Source organism: Octopus bimaculoides, chromosome 10 (assembly GCF_001194135.2).
Source record: "Octopus bimaculoides isolate UCB-OBI-ISO-001 chromosome 10, ASM119413v2, whole genome shotgun sequence".
In the NCBI taxonomy this organism is placed as follows: domain Eukaryota; kingdom Metazoa; phylum Mollusca; class Cephalopoda; order Octopoda; family Octopodidae; genus Octopus; species Octopus bimaculoides.
In genome coordinates, this window is record NC_068990.1 from 47,485,784 (window position 1) to 47,506,659 (window position 20,876).

General features: G+C 34.9%; 1 protein-coding gene across 1 annotated transcript in view; it reads left to right on the forward strand.

Annotated features, from left to right (window-relative positions):
* The window catches only part of LOC106876458 (exodeoxyribonuclease), a 25,722-nt gene extending 11,757 nt beyond the window's left edge, over positions 1–13,965 (forward strand). Inside the window, exons 2-8 of the mRNA XM_014925018.2 lie at positions 373–414; positions 1,791–1,889; positions 2,692–2,890; positions 5,504–5,575; positions 7,619–7,765; positions 12,052–12,232; positions 13,624–13,965. Of these exons, the coding sequence (XP_014780504.1) occupies positions 373–414; positions 1,791–1,889; positions 2,692–2,890; positions 5,504–5,575; positions 7,619–7,765; positions 12,052–12,232; positions 13,624–13,741 (858 nt within the window). The 3' untranslated portion in view covers positions 13,742–13,965. The remainder of the gene's footprint in view (positions 1–372; positions 415–1,790; positions 1,890–2,691; positions 2,891–5,503; positions 5,576–7,618; positions 7,766–12,051; positions 12,233–13,623) is intronic.
* The last annotated feature ends 6,911 nt before the right edge of the window (positions 13,966–20,876 follow it).

A 20,876-nucleotide genomic window follows, 5' to 3' on the forward strand; every position in this document is an offset into this window, starting at 1 on the left:
ACTGAGGACTGGTGAAACCGGATGGCAACACCAGGCTCCAATCTAATTTGGCAGAGTTTCTACAGCTGGATGCCCTTCCTAACGCCAACCACTCATATATATATATTTAGTTCAAATTTACAGAAAACAAAAACAAAGACAGGTGAAGGAACAACAAGCAGGTGTATTAGTTTAATGCTCGGGAAGAATGGAAAACTCTTTGACAGAAAAGATTAAGAGGACAGAGATAGAAAACATTGTAATATGATGGAGAAACATTGCAGCTGATTCCTTTTAATCTTTACTAATCTGTTTTAATAATTCCCTAACTGCACTGCTATAACTTAATCAAACTGTTGATGGTTATTTGCTTTTCTTTTTTAATTTTTACAGAGTGCAGATAATGCAAAAGCTGAAGTCAAGAAGCAGAAAACTGTAATTATGATTATTTTAATTATTTCTTAGAAAGGAGTTGTGGGGAGATGAGTTCTTTGTTTTATTTTCAGAAGGGGAAGGGCAGTGTACATGGCTTTTTTTCAGAGCCTTCAAGAATTGTGAGGAAAAGGAAGGGGAGAAGTTATCCTCAAATTAGAAATAATAGCTAAATGTCTTTCAAATCAACTTATTTAGAGGCTTCTTTGTTGGGTTGTTTCACACTGTGGAGATAAATCGTTGTATTTGATTACATATAAGATGTACTTATTTTTCAAAAACATATCTCAAAACAACTCACCCTAGGCCCTATATTACATACTTTAAAGTACTAAAACCTCTTTTTCTTGAATATGAAATTAGGGTGTTTCTAATATGCCCATGCATTTGTTATACCATGAAATATGGTTATATCGATACCAGTAATATTTTGGAGTTAATTCCAATGAACTATATTCCCCAATATAAATGTTTCGCTCTGTGTTATTCATAAGAATTTATTGGTGTTTTTTGGCAGAATCATTACAGTGCAGTATTTAATTAGTCTTTCACATTCTGTTTATGTTCTGTTTTTGTATGTACCCATAAAGGTAATCATTCAACATTCAATAAAACAATTTCTGAGGTTGATATCATCATCATCATCATTATTATTCACTGTCTGTATTCTGTGTTGGTGTGAATTGGATAATTTAACAGGATCCTACAGGTCAGGGTTGAGCTCCAGTGTCCATTTGGCATGGTTTCTAATGCAAACCACTTTACAGAGTGTACTTGATGCTTTTACATGTCACCAGCACTAGTGAGGTCACCAAGTAGCTTGCAAGACGTGACCACTTGTTTGAGGGAGGTGGCTTATGCCAGATGCTGAGAGGAAAGAGTATGATAGAAGGATAGGAACAGTTGTCTTGCTGTAGAAGAAATACATGGCTTCCCCTGCTGGAAAAGGATAAAAGAAGATGGTAGTAATCAGGTGTCAAGATATACATGCAAGGTAACAAGTGGGTGAAGTGAGGAGGATAGGAACAGAGGAAAGGTGAGGGGGAATAGGGAGAGCAACAGATGAGTTGAGGAAAAGAATAGATGATGCAGTGAACAGCAAACAGGGATGATTGACTAAAACCTTTGATGATGATATCTTGCATGGCTGCAATCCAAAGACTAAAGAACTACAAACAGTGATCTCGAGCTCAGCAATATCTTCCTGCATTTTTAAACCAGAATAGTTTGTGACAGTATACAATAATCACATTAGACAATGTGTGTTGAGATCATAGATAATGAACGGTAAGGTTATTTGACTGTGTATGTTGTCATTAATCATTTCACTTGTAGATTTATGAAATTTGTAAAATTGCCGTTGTCAATTCTTTCAAAAGGATGCTGAGAAACAAGAAGGTTCTTCAGATAAAGATGGCCAGACTCACAACTTAAAAGTTATATCCTGGAATATTAATGGAATTCGAGCTTTCTTGGGTGTGAGTACAATAATGTGATATCATTTATATATTATTTCTATTCACTTTTCATCAGAGAGTTTAAGTAACACCTAATTTGAAAATTATGATGACTCCGTTCAGTCAAGAACACACATAAATAATAAAGAGGGCAAATCTGCACAGTCCACATAGGACTCCTAGCTTCATTCTATGCCTGCAGATCAATGAAAATTCTGCTACTAAGAACAAGAAAGGTTAAGAAGATATCTGAATTTGCTACCTGCTGAATATTTGCAATATAAACACAGGCATAGTTAAGAAGCTCACTTCAGAACCACATGGTTTCAGGTTCCATCCCACTGTGCAGAATCTTGGCCAAGTTCCTTCTACTATAGCCCGGAAACTAAATGAAGCTTATGTATTTATATTCATTTCGCCTTGTCTTTGACATCATGCACTTATTGTATACAAATGTCACCATCTTAGAACTGGTTTCTCATACTTGCAGTATTTCATGAAACATGTCTAGCTATTTCATCAGTTGCTCCAACATTCATTTTTGTGAGTTTCTTGGCTTTGTGGATAAGAAGTTTGCTTCCGCATTCAGTATCACTGTGTGGCAATGGGCCCAGACCTACCAAACACTTGTATGTCAATTTGGTAGATGGAAAGTGTGAGGAGCCTGTCATGTGTATGAGTTGGTGTCTCCTCGTCCTAATATCATGTGATTGTTGCAAATGTCACTGTCATCCAAGCAGTATCCAATCTTCCCTATGAACATGCCCAGCCAAGGGGAAATAATTTCCTTGATATTGTAAATTTTATATTTTTATAATTATAGAAAAATGGATTTGACTATTTCAAGAGAGAGGACCCAGATATATTTTGTCTTCAAGAAACAAAGTGTCCTGAATCACAAGTCCCCGAAGACTGTAAAATCAAAGGTTATTATAACTACTGGTACAGTGCTGAGACTGATGGTTATGCAGGATGTTGTTTGTATAGCAAGAAAAAACCAATCTCTGTCACCAAAGGAATTGGTAAAGTTCAGTTAATTTCTTTAATCTTTCATGTCCTCTTTTATGTGCGTTATATCTACTTGTTAATAGTATGTGTGTATGTATATCATCATCATTTTAATGTTCACTTTTTTATGCTCACATGGGTTAATCAGAATTTAAGGCAGATTTTCAATGGCCAGATGTCCTTCCTGTTGCTAATCTTACTTGTTTCCAATTAAGGCAATATTTCTTCAGTTGTGGAAGCAAGATCTAGAATTGAAGGGCCTTAAAATTAACCTAGCAAAAACCAAAGTTTTAGTAAGTAGAAAAGCAGACAAATCACAAATCCCCAGAGGTAGATGTTACTGCTTGATCTGTAGGAAAGGCATTGGTAGAAATGCCATACAATGTACCCAATGTAAGCTATGGACACACAAGAGATGCAGCAATATCAGAGGAAGGTTAACAGGGAAACTAGTTTTTGTGTGTGGAAGGTGCACAGGTACAATTAACACTAAAAATGTACAGATAATAGACTCCATCAAATACCTGGGGGAAAAACTAGTAGTTCATAGCTTCCAATACATAGGTGACCAAGTCAGTAGCAGGGGTGGATGCTCTGAGAGCGTAGCTGCTAGAATAAGAATAGGTTGGGGAAAGTTTAGAGAGCTCCTACCTCTGTCAATAACAAAGAGCCTCTCCTTTAGAGTGAAAGGCAGATTGTATGATGCCTGTGTTGCGAACTGCCATGCTACACAGTAGTGAAACATGGGCTGTAACTGTCGAGGACGTGTAGGCTTGAAAGAAATTAAGCTAGCATGCTTTGCTAGATGTGCAATGTCAGTATACATGCACGACAGACTTTAAATGTCTTGAGAGAAAAGTTGGGCATAAGATGTGGCGTGCAAGTTACGACTGCGCATGGATGTGTTAAGAAGTGCCAATCTCTACCAGTGAAAGGAAGCTGTGGAAGAGGGAGACCCAGGTCTGACCTGAAACCATGTGGTTCTGAAGTGAGCTTCTTAACCCATGGTCTTCAAACGTTGGGCCTCATGAAGGCAATGACTGGTGACCGAGACCTATGACGATATGCTTGACAAGACCTGTCAAGCCAAGTAAAATCATAGTTGTGACTGTTGTCGGTAACACATAACTGGCACCCATGCCAGTGGCTCATAAAAAGCACCTTTTGAGTGTTGGGCCTCATGGAGGCAATGACAAATGATTGAGGCCTTTGGCAAAATGCTGTGCTTGAGAAGAAAGATCCATCAAGCCAATGAGGTCAATGCCAGTGTAGCATAACTAGCATCTGTGCTGGTAGCACATAAAAGCACCTTTCAAGCGCTGGGCCTCGCAGAGGCAATGGCAAATGACAAGTGAAATCATAGTTGTGGCAGATACTGGTGTCATGCAACTGGCACCCATGCCAGTGGCATGTAAAAGCACCCATTACACTCCCAGAATGGTTGGCATTAGGAAGCATCCAGTTGTAGAAGCCATGCCAAATCAGACTGGGGTCTGGTGCAGACCCTCAGCTTACCAGCCTTGGTCAAACCATCAAACCCATGCCAGCATGGACAAATGGATGCTAAATGATGATGATGATGATCAGATGTTTTCACTGATTGAAAATGATGGTGACACCTGTTTCCAACTATCATGCAATATCAAGACAAAGCAACATGAACACACACATATATATGTAATACAACAGGCTTATTTCACTTTTCCCTCTGCCAAATCCACTCACAAGGTTTACGTCAGCCTGAGACTGTAGTAGAAGACACTTGCCACAGGTGCCACATAGTGGGACTGAAATCAAAACCATATGGTTGGGAAGTAAAATTTCCAATGATACAATGTATGGCTGTGTAGTTGAGAATTTTACTTCCCAACCGTAGCTTCAGCCTGACTACAAAGCCTTGTGAATGGATATGGTTGACAGAAACTGAAACAAGCCCATTACACACACACACACACACACACACACACTTGTATGTATATGTCTAGGAGAAGTATTTGTGTATCCTTATCTTAGCATCATTATACATTGTTTACAGTCAGTGTAATTGAGGATGCCATTACACCTCCTCTGACCATCTCCCCATCATTCTTTGTATCACTCAGTATCCAACATACTTTTCAATTTCCATGCCACCCAGATCATAATGTAATCCTTGTATTGTCCTTTTTCATGCCCTGATGATTTTCAACCCAAGGTATTTTGAAATGCAAGCTTATATATCTATATAGGTTTTGTAGTTTAAACTGGATGCGAAATGAAACAATTGTAGGTGAAGATGTTAATTAATTAATTTGTTTCCATTGGATCTCTGTTTTCAAACCTAATAATTACATGCACACATACATGTATAAAAGATTCATGCTGTTTCTTTTTAGCTCTAGTTTTCAAATCTAGAGGACATAAATTTCGGCTGTGCAAAAATGCTTGTTTATCAACAGTAACATTTTCATATCTTGTGAGAGCTAGATGAAAATAATCATAAATTTGAGTGTCTTTATGAAAAATAAAAAAGAAAGTACTTGTAGCAAATGTAAGCTCACAAACTATAGAGATGCTCCATAACATACATAGTAAACTATATTACTTGCTCCAAGAGAGTCTGTACACTAGGACTTTTGTTATTTCAGGAATTGAGAAACATGATAAAGAAGGAAGAGTTATCACTGCCGAATTTGAAAAGTTCTATGTTGTCACAACCTGTAAGTAACGTTTACAGCTTTGCTAACTTTTAATTGTTTAAATGTTATCCTTGCATGAGAGACAACAGCTATGTGAGTTGCTTTGGGTTTTTTTTTCTATAATAGAAACACTCATTTTAAACTGTTCATATCTAAATTAAAACTTACCATTATGGTTTTATGTATGAACCTTTTAAGTTGTGTGTCAGCAGCCAGCTCATTATACATTAATAAATGAAACAAAGTGGTTATATTAAAAAGTTTCTTCCAAATACTTTATGGTTTGCAAAATTATTAAAACAGTGAAAATACAGGCTAACAGAGAAAGTAAGCTTCATATTTGTCATTTGCACTGCTGAGAGCCCCTTCGGTCATGACTGACCATGGGATTGCACCTAGAAAGTTACCTTCGCAGGCACAAGTCCAGGCAAGGTTGTTTATGGAAGACCAGCAGTTGCCCATGCATACCAGCCTCCCCTCTCCATGCCACCAGTGTTATCCAAGGGAAAGGCAAAGGCTGATACAGCTTGGCACCAGTGACATCGCAATTCATTTCTACAGCTGAGTGAACTGGAGCAACGTCAAATAAAGTGTCTTGCTCAAGAACACAACATGCAGCCCGGTCCGGGATTCAAACTCACAACCTCACGATCGTAAGCTCGACGCTCTAACCACTGAGCCATGCGCCTTCACCATTTACACTAGAGAGATACATATTGTGAACACACCAGAAATAGATTCTCTTAAATGACGAGATGGCTCACTTGAAGTAGTTGATAGCTTTTCTTAGCTAGATGTAATTAACAAACAAGGCAGTTTGTTTCAAAAGTATAGCAGCCTGGCTAAGAACAGGTTGGGAAAAGTTCAGAGAATTTCTACCATTGCTGGCAACAAAGGTCTTTTTCTTCAGAGTAAAGGGCAGATTGTATGATGCTTGTGCTATGATGCTGCATGGCAATAAGACATGACCTTTAAATGCAGAGGACTTTATAAATCTGGAAAGAAATAAAGCCAGCATGCTCAAATGGATGTACAATGTAAGTGTGCATGGACAACAAAATACAAATATGTGGAGGAAAAAACTGGGCATAAGAGGAATCAGATGTAGTACATAAGAAAGAAGACTGTGCTGGTATGGGCATGTGATGCATATGGATGAGGGCAGCTGTATAAAGAAGTGCTGCTCATACTAAATGGACAGAGCTTGCAAAAGAGAGAAACCCAAGAAGTATTTGAAGGCTGATCTTGATTGTCACGTATGTGCAATAAAATCTTGGTTTCTCATTCATGTATAGCTTATAGGAATTTTGTACAAATTATGAGCACATGTCCCCTTCCAGTGCACCATATCTGCCTGTCATCTATACCCCATATTATCGTATGTAAGAGAGTAATGTTATCCTAATATAATTTATTGTTTTAGAAGCCTGTAATAAATGCTTCTCGTGTCTCTTTTTATTTAGAGACAGAGTTGCTTCCCTTAGTTTAATGTTTTCGCTGGTTTACCTGCAGCTTGCAGTAGATAGATGTTTGTTACAGTCAATAAAAGTTGTAAAATAGTATTATTTGGGGTGTTTGTGCAGATTCACATTGTAACTTCATGAATACGTTTGAGCATTATTTTGTTTTATATAGTTTATCTAAGTTAGTTGGGGCTGACAGGAATACATACCTCTACAGGCTGATGAATTATCTGTTTTACAACCTTCGACTGTGTAGCTGCAGTAAACTGTCGCTCTTTGTGATAACCTTTTCTACAACTGGTCTAGCTGAGCTTGCATTATTTAAATATCTTGATCATGTACAAAACCAATGATAGATGGACAATTTACATCTTTCAAACTGTTGCCCAATATTGTAATGGTTCATCCAGTTGCTTGCAATTCTCATATGTTTTGTGTATGTATAAAAAATGGTAATAAGTAGGAAATTACATCCAAAGAAAATAAATACTTTGATGTTGAACTGTAGCAGATGTGGGACATTCATTTTATTGAAACCACAAATAATGTTAGATTAAAAAGTTTTGGAATTTATACCTTTTATTTCTTTTCTTTTCTACAGATATTCCTAATGCTGGCAAGAAATTAGTCCGATTGGATTACAGAATCAAAGAATGGGATGTGGATTTCTTAGATTATCTTGTCAAGTTAGATGGAAAGAAACCTGTCATATTATGTGGAGATCTGAATGTTTCACATCTTGAAATAGGTAAGTGTTCTAGGGTTTTTTATCTGTTTATATGTTAAGGTTTATGTTTTGTATGTTGCATTGTTCAAAGTAGGCTAAGAACTGAGGTCTGTGAAACTTCTTAACCCTTTGCCATTCAGATTATTCTGTCAAATGAAAAGCTTATTTATTTATAATGTTTTGAATTATTCATGCATTATCTCTTAGTTTTGAGATTTTGATGATGTAATTGTTTATTTTTAGAATAGCATTGTAGGATAGGCATGAGTGGCCAGATTTGGCCAGTTTGAACCCGAAACCTGTTTTGAATATACATAAAACAAATAGAATATTTGAAACGTGTTTTGAAAATAAGACAAAAGTTCACTTTGCAGCCACATGGTTTTGGGGTTTGTGAAGGTAGAATCAGAGTCAGAAACAATTACTGAATTACTCAAATGACAAAAATTAATTTGACTGATTTCACAGACATTAATCAAACCAAATTTAAGGGCTTCTGTGAAGTAGAATCTTGTAGGTAGATATAATTCAGTTTCAAACAAGATGTTAGTGAATTTTAGATTTGGATGTTTTAATTTAAACCCTATTCTATAGACAAGATGTTTCTTTAATAGATTCTGTAGGACTAAAATTTTCAATATTTTACAATAAAATCCATAATTCATTTTGCGTAATGTTTTAATCCTTAAAATGTTGGATTGTTATAATGCCCACTTCAGTATGCAGTATACTTAGCAAAACCAGTACAGATACAACTATCTCTGACCACCTACTATGTACTTCACTTTACTTATAGTGACTAGGTTATTCCATTCATCACGTGGGAGGGGTGTACCATTATTACTAATTCCCTACATCTCTCCTTTTTTTATTCACCCTACCTCCCAGTTTTGAGTTGTTTTTTTTTTTTACAATTTAAGATTTTTTGAGCTTGGCATCTATGTTCAGGAACTTTGTATGTTTTCTTTTCCGTTCACTTGTACGCCTGAGTTCAATCACTTGCAGTGGCGTTGGTACTTGGAACGTATTGTACAACCATTCCATCAGTCACTCCAACTTCTTTGGTCCACTTTCCACAAATCTCTTTTTTAGTTGGTTCCTGTATCTCTTTTGTATACCTTTTCTACTTTTTACCCAATACATCATTTTACCTATGCATTTGATAATTATGCCATTTCCCAACTCTGCTTTCTATTTTTGTATGCCCTCATATACACCTTTTCACCAACTTTAAAGAATCTTGCTATGTCTTCCCTGGCACATTTTGTTTTCTTGTCAGGTAGCAATTTATCAAAGACTGATTTTACTTTCCTTACAAACAACAGCTCCACTGGTCAGCTACCTGCTGGTTTATTCGGATTTGGTGTCACATGGTGCACTCTTAAAAATTGTTGTAGAGCTACCTCATCCATGACTATCCATATTCAATTTTCTAAGGGCTCTTTTGACAGTATCAACAAAGCATTCTGCCTGTCCATTAGATCTGGGATGGTGTGATGCCATAGCTATATGTTCTACTGCGAATCTTTCACAAAATTTTTTTAATTCGCTAGACACAAATTGCGTACCATTGTCAGACACTATCTTGTCTGGGATGCCAAATCACACAAACAATTCGTGTAAAAAATTTATCACAGTTGAGGAGGTTGGGTTTTTACACTTAAAAATTTCAGGTCATTTTGAAAAACTATCCACTACCAAGTAGTAAGAACCATTCAAAGAACCAGCAAAATCAATGTGTAGTATCAACCATGGAACATGTACTTTTGAACAATGTTTACTTTTTGTTGTGAGCAATTTTTCATTTCATTCTGGCTTACACACAGGTGTTCCACTCTTGTTTTACTGCAATTTTTTTGTTTCAGTCCCTCAGCCACAGTCAGACCTTCAACTGAACCAACTATATTTCCATACAAAACACTTATGGGTGTATTCCATACTTTGAATAGTTCCATTTACTCTGTGCTGAATAAATTAAGTGAACTTTTTAACACATTTACCTTTTCCATTTGGCCTCGAAATGTTACATTACATACGAATTCACCTAGAAAATATAATTTTTTTCTCGAAACACCATGTGCTACCTTTTTTATTTTATTAATCTTGGCTTACTGGCATATTTCCACATTTTCTTCATTTTTAATGGTGATATCACTACCAGTGTCCTACTGCATTTTAACACTTGTATTTCTGATTTTCACCTTCACGAATTTACTCATTGTTATATTACCCATTTCTTCAAATGACATACTATTTATTCTTTTTCCTTTGTTCTGACGTTCAGTCATCTTCAATCTACAGTGTGTCTTTATATGTCCTATATTTCCACAATGAAAGCACTCTCCTTTTTTAAATGCACAATTTTTCCTTAGGTCTACACCTCCACATGCAAAATATGGTTTGTTGTTTTTTAGAAAACACTTTATCTCTATTCTGACTATTTTGCATTTGCTTTACTTAGAAACAATCTTTACAGTCAATCTCCTCTCTGTCTTGTCTTAATTTGGCTATCATTTCACATTCTTCTGACACTTGTTGTAGGGTTACATCCTGGTTTTGTTCCAGTTTAGCGAGAATTCTAGTTCTAACTTCTGCATCCTTTTTGACAGTAAGTCCCTATGTAAAAATCAGGCATTTGAACATATCTGGCGTTAATTCATCCAGCTTAAACTTCTTGCATTCCCTGTTTACTCTACCAGCATATGTGATGTTGTCCTCGTTGTTTTTCTCTATGTTCAGATACTTCCAACGTTTGTTGAACAGTGAGCTTTTTTCACTGAAAATTTGACACAATATATCTTGTGTTATTAAAGTTTATGTTTGAAGATTTTCTTGGGAGTACACAATTGTTGTTATGCTCATGTTCTGTTGCTGCCAGTTTTCTCAAAACTCAGCGTGTTTTCATCTTTTCATCCCAATCTTTACATTCTTTATCAAAGATTTGCTTATGTCTTCTGTAGTATGCCTCAAGGATAACTCCTTCGCCTGGTTCATACTTGAACTCTGTTATGGAGTTTACAACATAGTCTGGCAAGAACACTTTTTCTGACTTTCTTGACAACTTCAGTAATTGCAGCATTTATTGTTATATTATATTTTTTGTTGTTGTTGTTGCTTCTGTTGTTGCTCTTGCAGCTGTATCTGCTGTTGTAGTTGTTTTGGCAACTCAAGCAAACTTGTCAACAAATTTTCCATACTTTTACAATTTTTTGTAAAATTTGTACACCATCTTTGTGAGTTTATTAACTGCACGTGAATTGGTTTATTCTTGTTGCCACTGTTGTAATCCTTCTAATGTTTGATTGTTATAATGCCCTCTTCAGTATACAGTATAGTTAGTAAAACCAGTAAAGGCATGACTATCTTTGACTGCCAACAATGTACTCTGGTACTTCACATACTTCTCTTTACTTATAGTGATTTGGTTATTCCATTCATCACATGAGAGGGATACACCATTATTACTAATTCCCTACATGTAGTCTCTCATGTTACATTCACTTGAATTTTATATTCAAACAATGATTTTATCTCAAGAAGGAAGAATTATGTATGTAATCAAGTTTATTTCTTTTAACATGATCATCTGTTTGGCTTTACATGTCCAATCTTTTTGTTTTAATTCTGATGTACATTTGATTTTTGTACTCATGAACAAAGATATTCTGGATTTTCTCTTATAGTATTTCTATAGGTTCTGTAAAACCTTCTGATAAAGAAGGCCTCTTTTTCTTAAATTTTGTAAGTTTTTTCTTATACTTAATTGTTTGTAATTGTCATCATCATTTAGCATCTGTTGTCCATGATATTAATGGCATAGTAAATAATAATAACTCTTTCTACTACAAGCACAAAACCTGAAATTTAGATGAAAGGGCTAGTTGATTACTTAGAAAAGAACTGTTTGTTCAGGGCAGCATGCCCTTAGTACAATATAGGAATAAAAAATCTTTAGTGTGACCTACTGACCTGTGAGAACTTTGGGAGATTTTCATTTCAACATATTGAATTCGCATTTAAACCAGTCATATCCAGCTCAAATATTCTACCTATTTTGTATTTAAACTGGTTAGATCTTACCTACCTTAAAATGTCATTCTAAAAATAAACAATCATATGCATTTACATATGTAGCTATATACAGCAGCTACATGTATACACACACACACACACACACACACACACACACACACACACATATATATATATATACATAATTATATATTTACATAAGCTCATTTATCTATACCTACACATGCATACACTTTTTATGAGAAATAAAATCTTCCTTGTTGAATTCATTCCAGATCTAAAAAATCCAAAGAATAATAAGAAAACTGCTGGATTTACTCAAGAAGAAAGAGATGGGTTTAGTAAGATGTTGGATAAAGGATTTGTTGATTCATTTCGACACCTGTACCCCAAGAAAACAGATGTTTTTACCTTCTGGACATACATGATGAATGCTAGAGCTAAAAATGTTGGATGGTAAGTTTTATTGTGAATTTAGTTAGATATAGGCACACACATGGCTGTGTGGTTAAGAAGTTTGCTTATCAGCTATGTGGATTTGGTAGATGGAAGTTGAAAGAAGCTCATTACATATATATGTGTGTGTGTGTTTGTATTTGTCTCCCACCACAATTTAACAACTGATGCTGTTTACATCCCCGTGACTTAGCAGTTCAGCCAGAGAGACCAATTGAGTAAGTACACGTGCTCATGTGTATATGTATTTATATCTCCTTGTCTTCACATCACACAACAGTTATGAATGAGTGTCACTATCATACAAATGGTGTTGTCCATTTCCAGTCTTGTGTGAAAACATGTCTGACCATGCAGAATTATTTTCTTGCTTGGAAACAAGTGAAAGTTGGTGACAGGAAGAGCATCTGGCTTTAGAAAATCTGCCTCAATGAATTCTGCTCAATCCATGGAAGTTTTGGAAAAGTTGACATTAAAGTAATTATGACAGAAAGCTGGCTGGTATGCCTTTTACCCCTGATCTGTTTGATCTAGGGTTAAACAACAGCAACCAATACTAATTTGAACCAAAGACACATCACATGTCTGGAATAAAAGATGTGATGGCAATGATTGGAAATCCTGTGATCATAAATCTGCTGGGTCAGAATTGACCCAGAATAAACAAGTGAATTAGACAGGATTCTCTTCTGGAATTATTTTTCCTTTACTTAAAAATCACTGCAAGTCAAGGTCCATCAGTAACATCTAGGTAATGGGTCAGTGGAAAGCATGAATATTGATAATGCCATAAAAACTCTCTCTATATATATACGTGCTTATTTAAGATAACAACTAAAAGGTGGCAATGAAATTTTTTTTTTTTTTTTCGTATTTCAATGAAATACAAAGAGATGATAATAAAAGTAATGGTGGAAATAATATGCAGTAAATGAGACAACAATAAAGAATCTAATTAAAAGAAATGTCAATAAAAGAACTAATAAAAATATTGAAGTGAAGAAAACCCACCTACATTTAAAAAGTTACTTGTTTGTAGAGTATGATTATGAGAAATGGATTTAGGATTAACTTCAACCCTTTAGCATGCAGATTCTTCTGTCAATTATCATACTTATTTGTGTTTACTGTTTTGAATTAATCATGCATGATTTTGTGTAGCTTTGAGATTTTAATGATGTGATTGCTTAGTTTTAGAATGACAGTGTAGGGTAGGTGTGAGAGGCTGGATCTGGCTTGTTTGAACATAAAACATAGAATAACAGGGCTGGATATGGCCAGTTAAAGTATTAAATTTATACTAAAACTAAACAATTGAGTGACAGAAGATATATTAACAATATGATGTTGATGTTCATGACAATAATATTGTTTCTTTTTTTTCTCCTCAGGCGTCTGGATTACTTTGTCATTTCTAAGAGACTGGTAGATAATCTCACTGATACTTTGATTCACAAGGATGAAATGGGGAGTGACCATTGCCCAATTGTTTTGCTCATGAACATGTAACCTGTCAACTTATATTAGAACCTTCTAAGTATAGACTATATTCTGTAACGTATCCCAAGTCTTTTCTGAAGGGCTTTTTTTTTTATCTGTTTTTGAATTGTAACACTCATGTAACATTCCTTTCATGGCAAAGCTCATAATGGGGGGGAAAAACACATTTTCTGTATTAAATTTTCATCAGGGTTTTTTATCTTCTTATTTTATTAAAGACATTTTTCATCTCAGCGTTTGAATTTTTATTGCTTGTTTGGTTGAATACATTTGTCACATTCATGGAATTGGTACAAATAGTAGAGAGCCAGATTACATGCTTATAATGGTGACTTCCACAGAACTTTGGGATTGGTTCACCCTATAATGCTTATCTTTAATAATTCTTGATGCTGCTTCAAATATCATGCCTTATGGGAAGGAAATAACAAAATTGAAAGATTTGTTTAACTCTAGAGATTCTGTTTGAATATTATATCATATAAGCAATTCTATCTGGCAGTTGTTGCAGAATCAGTGACAGTGAAATTGTGTGTGTGTGTGTGGTACATACACAGATATTGATATAGATATATGGTCACAGGTGTGCTTGAGAAACTTGCTTCCCAAGCATGTGGGTTCAGGTTCAATCCAACTGCACAGCACATTGGGCAAGCATCCTCTACTATAGCCCTATGCTGACCAAATTCTTGTGAGTGGATTTGGTAGATGAAACCTGAAAGAAGCCCATGTATAGATATATATGTGTGTTTTGGCATTATGTAATGGTTGTGAGTGAGTGTCATTGTCGTACAAGTGATGTTGTCCATTTCCAGTCTTCCTTGAAACATGTCTGGCCATGGAGAAATATTACTTTTCTTAGAAACAGGTGAGGGTTTGATGACAGGAAGTGCATCTCACTAGAATCTGCTTCAACAAATTTCATTTGACCCATGCTAGCATGGAAAAGTGGATATTAGGTGCAGAAGTGGCTGTGTGGTAAGTAACTTACTTACCAACCAGATGGTTCCAGGTTCAGTCCCAGTGTGGCACCTTGGACAAGTGTCTTCTATTATAACCTCGGCCCAACCAAAGCCTTGAGAGTGGATTTGGTAGACAGAAACTGAAAGAAGCCCGCCGTACATATATATATATATATATATATATATATATATGGGAGAATATACAAATAATAACAACAGACGAGGACAGGTGGTATATATATATATATATATATATATATATATATATATATATATGTGTGTGTATTTTTGTGTGTTTGTGTTTGTCCCCCCACCATCGCTTGACAACCAATGTTAGTGTGTTTATACCCCCATAATTTAGTGGTTTGGCAAAAGAAACCAATAGAATAAGTACTAGGCTTACAAAGAATACATCCTGGGGGCGATTTGTTTGACTAAAAGGTGGTGCTCCAGCATGACCGTAGTCAGATGACTGAAACAAATAAAAGAATTAAACTAATGATGACAATAGTATAGATATATATAGATACACATGCATATGTGTTTGTTTACATCGTTATGTGTGTGTATATATATCAGGTTATTGCAGAAATAATTACAATTTTCAAAGCTATATATCTCAGCTCAGAATAAAACTTGCAATATTTTTTCTGTTGTGATGGTTTTGCCAGAATTCAAAAACTATAGTGGATGATTTCCACTTGCTAACCATCAAACATTTATCATAACCTTCATCTGATGCAGCTTTAGCTTGGGAATGTGTTTTGATGTTTCTTCTCAGTTCATCCACAGCACAATGGACTCAAGAAATGGATAAATTTTGTATATTTTCATTCAGCTCATGTGTCATTATGTGATGATTTTTTTTCTTGACTTTGCAGTATGGTGCCAATATCAAACAATTGTTAAATAACTTAGTTCTTCTGCAACCTTCAGAATGGTTCTCAGTTGGTCATCAGTTCCCAAAATTTATCTTTAACATTCTTTGTCTTTAAAGCTCACATCTCCATTACTAAATTTTTGAAACCTGTGTTACATTATATATTCATTAACCTTCCCTTGACCAAACATTTGGTTGATACCAGGAGTTGAATTTAACTTTTTTCCATCATATTTTTATTTGAAAGCCTAAAAATAAACAATGGAAGCCAAACCATGCATATAAATCAGTAGGTAAAAAGCTGCATTTCAAAATGAACTTAGTTAAAAAAAGTATCTAGTGCACCAGCCTAATGTATTTGTGTGTGTGTGTGTGTATAAAGTACTAAGACTAGGTTCTTTTGATCTAAGATAAATTTGCATTGTGCATAAGCATGTGTGTGTGTGTTTTTATCTGATAGTTAAGAGAGAAAGCAGTGACCATGACCCAACATATGGCCTTTGAGATTGCTGGGGAGCAGTATCCACAAACCAGAAACCCGATTTAAATGCTTGCAACTGAATAGATTAAAGGCACCCAAGGCTGATTTAATCCAGGTGACAGATTAAATCAACGACCCAAGTAGGTCACAACAGGATTTGAATTTATGATGCAAAGATCGGGAAGAAACATCACCTAGCATTTGTTCTGTCAATCTACAACCCTGGATTGGTACTTACATATATTGTACACACACACACACATATATATATATATATATATATTCTTCTATAATATAAATGTGACCTGGGTGAACGTTGTATTCTTTCTTGTCTTGAGGTTCACAGCCAAACGGCTGGGTGGATTCGCGTGAAAAATGGCACACATGTGGAGACTGGTGCATAGATTGGTATGCAGGTTGTATTTTTTCCTAGCCCCCATAATTACCAAGAAAATCAATTAAAACAACCTGCATGCATGAGTGTGTGTGTCACTGAAGCCATTCATACATACATAACCACTCTCTCAATCACTCACTACAAAATTTCAGTTATCTCTCTCTCTCTCATATACACACACGCCATCAACATTACTCTCTCTGTCTCTTTGCACATACTCACAAAAGCAACTCATATACACACCACAGATTCTGTCTCGCACACCTCATCAAACACACACACACACACGCACACACATCAATTCTTCCATCTCATGCAACTTCAAAAGAACTTCACTCCTACAACCATGCTCTCTCTCTGTCCCTTTCACTTTCATGCCGACTGTAAAAGATCCCCTTTTACATTTAGCATATAGTCATAGTCGGTGATATGACTTACAGCAGGCCTTATTCAGTATGCAGCATCGACAAGGCAAAACAATGATGCAACATCAACGTCTGTCGCTCCGAGGAGGGAATTATGTGAGTTGTCTCGCTTGACTATGACTTACTTTCAGGTGTTTTTTACGCCAGATGCATAGAGAATATATTCTCTTTCACCTAAAAACCGCTGTCAACCCATGAACCAACAACACACACACCTAGTGAATGCGTGTTTCATTTGGTTTATATACCTCGAACTGCTTCTAATTCATATCTGAATGTCTATTATATATATATATATATATATATATACATACACACACAGGAGGGGGTGCTGAAAAGTACCTAGCTTTAGGGGTATTGCAAAAGACCTGGTTGGGGGCCCAACATTCCAAGTTCTTTTACAGAGTTTAGAAAAACTGAAGGACCACTGCAATGTGGGAATACATTGAGTAAAATCATAATTAACTGTTCCTCCTGTATTTTCTTTTACCCAAAGCACCCTCCCTCATATATATATATATAGGTAAGGATAAATCCCAGTTTTTTCGTCTTGAAGCACATCTGCTTATTCCATTATTACAATCAATATGTATCTCTGGTTGCTACTGTATGTTAGTCAAAATACATATTAATATTGAGAATTATGGAAATGTTATTTGCAGAGGTATTGTATAACAAAACAGGAAAGTGGAAATTTGTTGATATTATTTATTCTCCATTACACATGCTTCATTTGCTAATAGGGATTTCAGAGATTTACATGTCTATCTCACATGTAAATCTTTGTAATTTCTATTAGCAAATGAAACATGTGTAATAGAGAATAAATAATTCCAAAAATTTCCACTTTCCTGTTTTATTATATACTAGCAGAGTTACCCAGCCTTGCTCAGGATTAACGTGGCATAATTTTTTTTATTGTTTTACTTGTTTTAGTCATGTGACTGTGGCCATGCTGGAGCACAGCCTTTAGTCGAAAAAAATTGACCACAAGATTTATCCTTTGTAAGCCTAGTACTTATTCTATCAGTGTCTTTTGCTGAACCGCTGAGTTATGTGAATGTAAACACAGCAACATCGCTTGTCAAGCAATGTTGGGGGTACAAACACAGACACATACACACATATACGACATTCTTCTTTCAGTTTCCATGTATGAAATCCACTCACAAGGCTTTGGTTGGCCTGAGGCTATAATAGATATACATACACAGTAGAACCTCAGTTTTTGAACAAATCTGATCAAGAATAAATCGTACTTTATCTCCTGTCTTTCTCATATTCATTTAATACAGTAGTACCTCAGTTTATAAACGCCTCTGATCACAAAAAAACATTATGCTTTATATATATATATATATTTATATACACACACACACATATATATATATATGTATACACGTATATATATATATATATACACACACACATATATCCATATACATATATATTTATTACTTATTTCAGTCATTTGAGTGTGGCCATGCTGGAGCACTGCGATTTAGTTGAAGAAATCGGCCCCTGGACTTATTCTTTGTAAGCCTAGTGCTTATTCTATAGATATCTGCCAAGTTGCTAAGTTATGGGGATCTAAACACACCAACATTGGTTACTAAGTGATGGTGACAGGGAACAAACACAGACACAAGTAAACACATGATATATATATATAGGACATACTTCCTTCAGTTAATAGCCTAGAATAGATATAGGAAGACTCAGTAAACTTACATTAGATAAATATATAGATAAACTTAATACGTTAAATAACCTTAAACTCTGGAGTTGTACCCAAGATATGTTAAATTGGTTCAAAAATATCAAAGATAAAAATAGGTGCAAGTTCATCCAAATAGATAGAGAAAATTATTATTCATTTATTAACAAGATTATTCTTAATAAGGCCTTTATGTATGCTATGAAAAAGGTTAAGATGACACATGATGAAGTTTAAGTAGTGCTAACAGCAAGGAAATCCCTAATTAAATATAAAAATAAACTATGGGCTAGTAAAGACAGTAGGGATTGCTTTGATATACCTATGGGTGCCCCAGACTCTGCCCAAGTAACAGATCTAGTAGGAATATACCTATTATCTGAGTTTGAGTTAGAACATCTTAACATAGAGGGAGGTCAATATAGAGACGACCTACTCCTTATGACTAGAAACTGCACCAATAGATCATTAGAAAACATTAACAAAAAATTATACAAATTCTTTAAGACTTATGGTTTAGCTATCTCTATAGAGAAAGAACATCCTGCGGTTAACTACCTAGATGTAAACCTAAAATTAGTAACTAATAAAACCCACCCATTCCATAAGTTAAACGAGAACCTTAAATACCTTAATGCCCATAGTAACCATCCTAGCTCAGTTAAAAAAGCATTAATAGACAATGTAGGTGAAAGAATTTCTATGTTATCCTCAGATATTAATACTTTCAATAAACATGCCTCTTACTATAATAGTGCATTAAAAGAAGCAGGCTATAATTCAAAAATTAATTTCTTTAATAATTACAAACCCAATAATAATATCATCCTAACTCTCACACCAACAATAGAATAGTAATGATAATAATAAAAAATATAAGGAAATAAAAAGAGATAATTATAATATATGTCTAAATAAAAATAATAATACTAATAATTATAGTAAGGATAATACTAAAAATTATTCGAATAAAAATGATAAGCATAATTATATACCCACGAAGAATACACTGACAACGATGAAAAAAAATAAGAAGAATTACAATAATAGTAATAATAACAATAATAAACATAATAAGGAAATTATATGGCTAACTATCCCTTATGGGGCCCAAATTAAAACTAATATTATTAAAGAAATTTTGAACATAGTAAGAACACCCTTTAAAAAGAACAATACATACCCAAAAATATTCACACAGTCATCACATTTGTTAAAATGTCTTATTGTTGAGTATGATTCTCTTTCTTTCCCTGATGAGAAGATTACATTATTTTACACCATTTATTCCTTTGGAATAATGCCAATGTCTCCGAAACATATGTCGGATGTAAAAGAATTTGAATAACACCTGCGTTTAACTCCATTTATTTATTTATATATACATATACATATACACACATATTTATATTTATATATATATATATGCATATATTGTTACAGGAGTCACCAAGTGTAAACAATATGAAATACGAAAACAAACGAGTTAAATACGCAAACAACAAGAGAGTAAAATGGAAAACAAGACAAGTAACACAAAGAATGACCCATCATCAGTTGTCGGCTGGATAAAGCGCCATTTATAAAGTAACAACAGACAAGCAATAGGGCATTAATTAAAGGTCTTTTCTTGAAGTTGTCCAAATAAGAAACCAACTAGTTTCTGATTCCAAGTGGTTGACTTACAAAAGCATATAATATACACTGTATTTCAGTGGTGTGAGGGACAGAGATGTTTTGACACCATTTTTCGATTGAATATATTTTGTTTACTTAAAAATTGGAATTTTGGAAAAAAACATTTTTTATACAACCGTAAGTTTCGTTTTTGTTTATGCAAAATTATTTTTAAAATTTGTAAGATTTGGCTGCTATTTCTAGCATGAGAGGCTTTATGTGCTGGTTGAAAATCACTTAAAAAGATTCTGGGGTCAATACATTCGACTAAAAGTTCTTCAAGGCAGTGCCCCAGCATGGCCACAGTCCAGTGACTGAAACAAGTAAAAAGAGTTTTAGAAAATAAAAAAAATGAAGAATAACCAAAAAATATAACCGAGGTGGGTTATAAAAAAATTTTAAGAGATTTGGCTGTTATTTCTAGCATGTCGAGAGACCTTCAGGGCTTAACTTCATGTGCTGGTTGAAAATCATCTACAAGAATTCTGGGGTCGATACAAGCGACTAAAAATTCCTCAAGGTGGTGCTCCAGCATGGCTGCAGTCTAATGACTGCCTCAATTAAAAAGAAAAACTAAAATGAATCATATCACAGAAGTGGTTTGA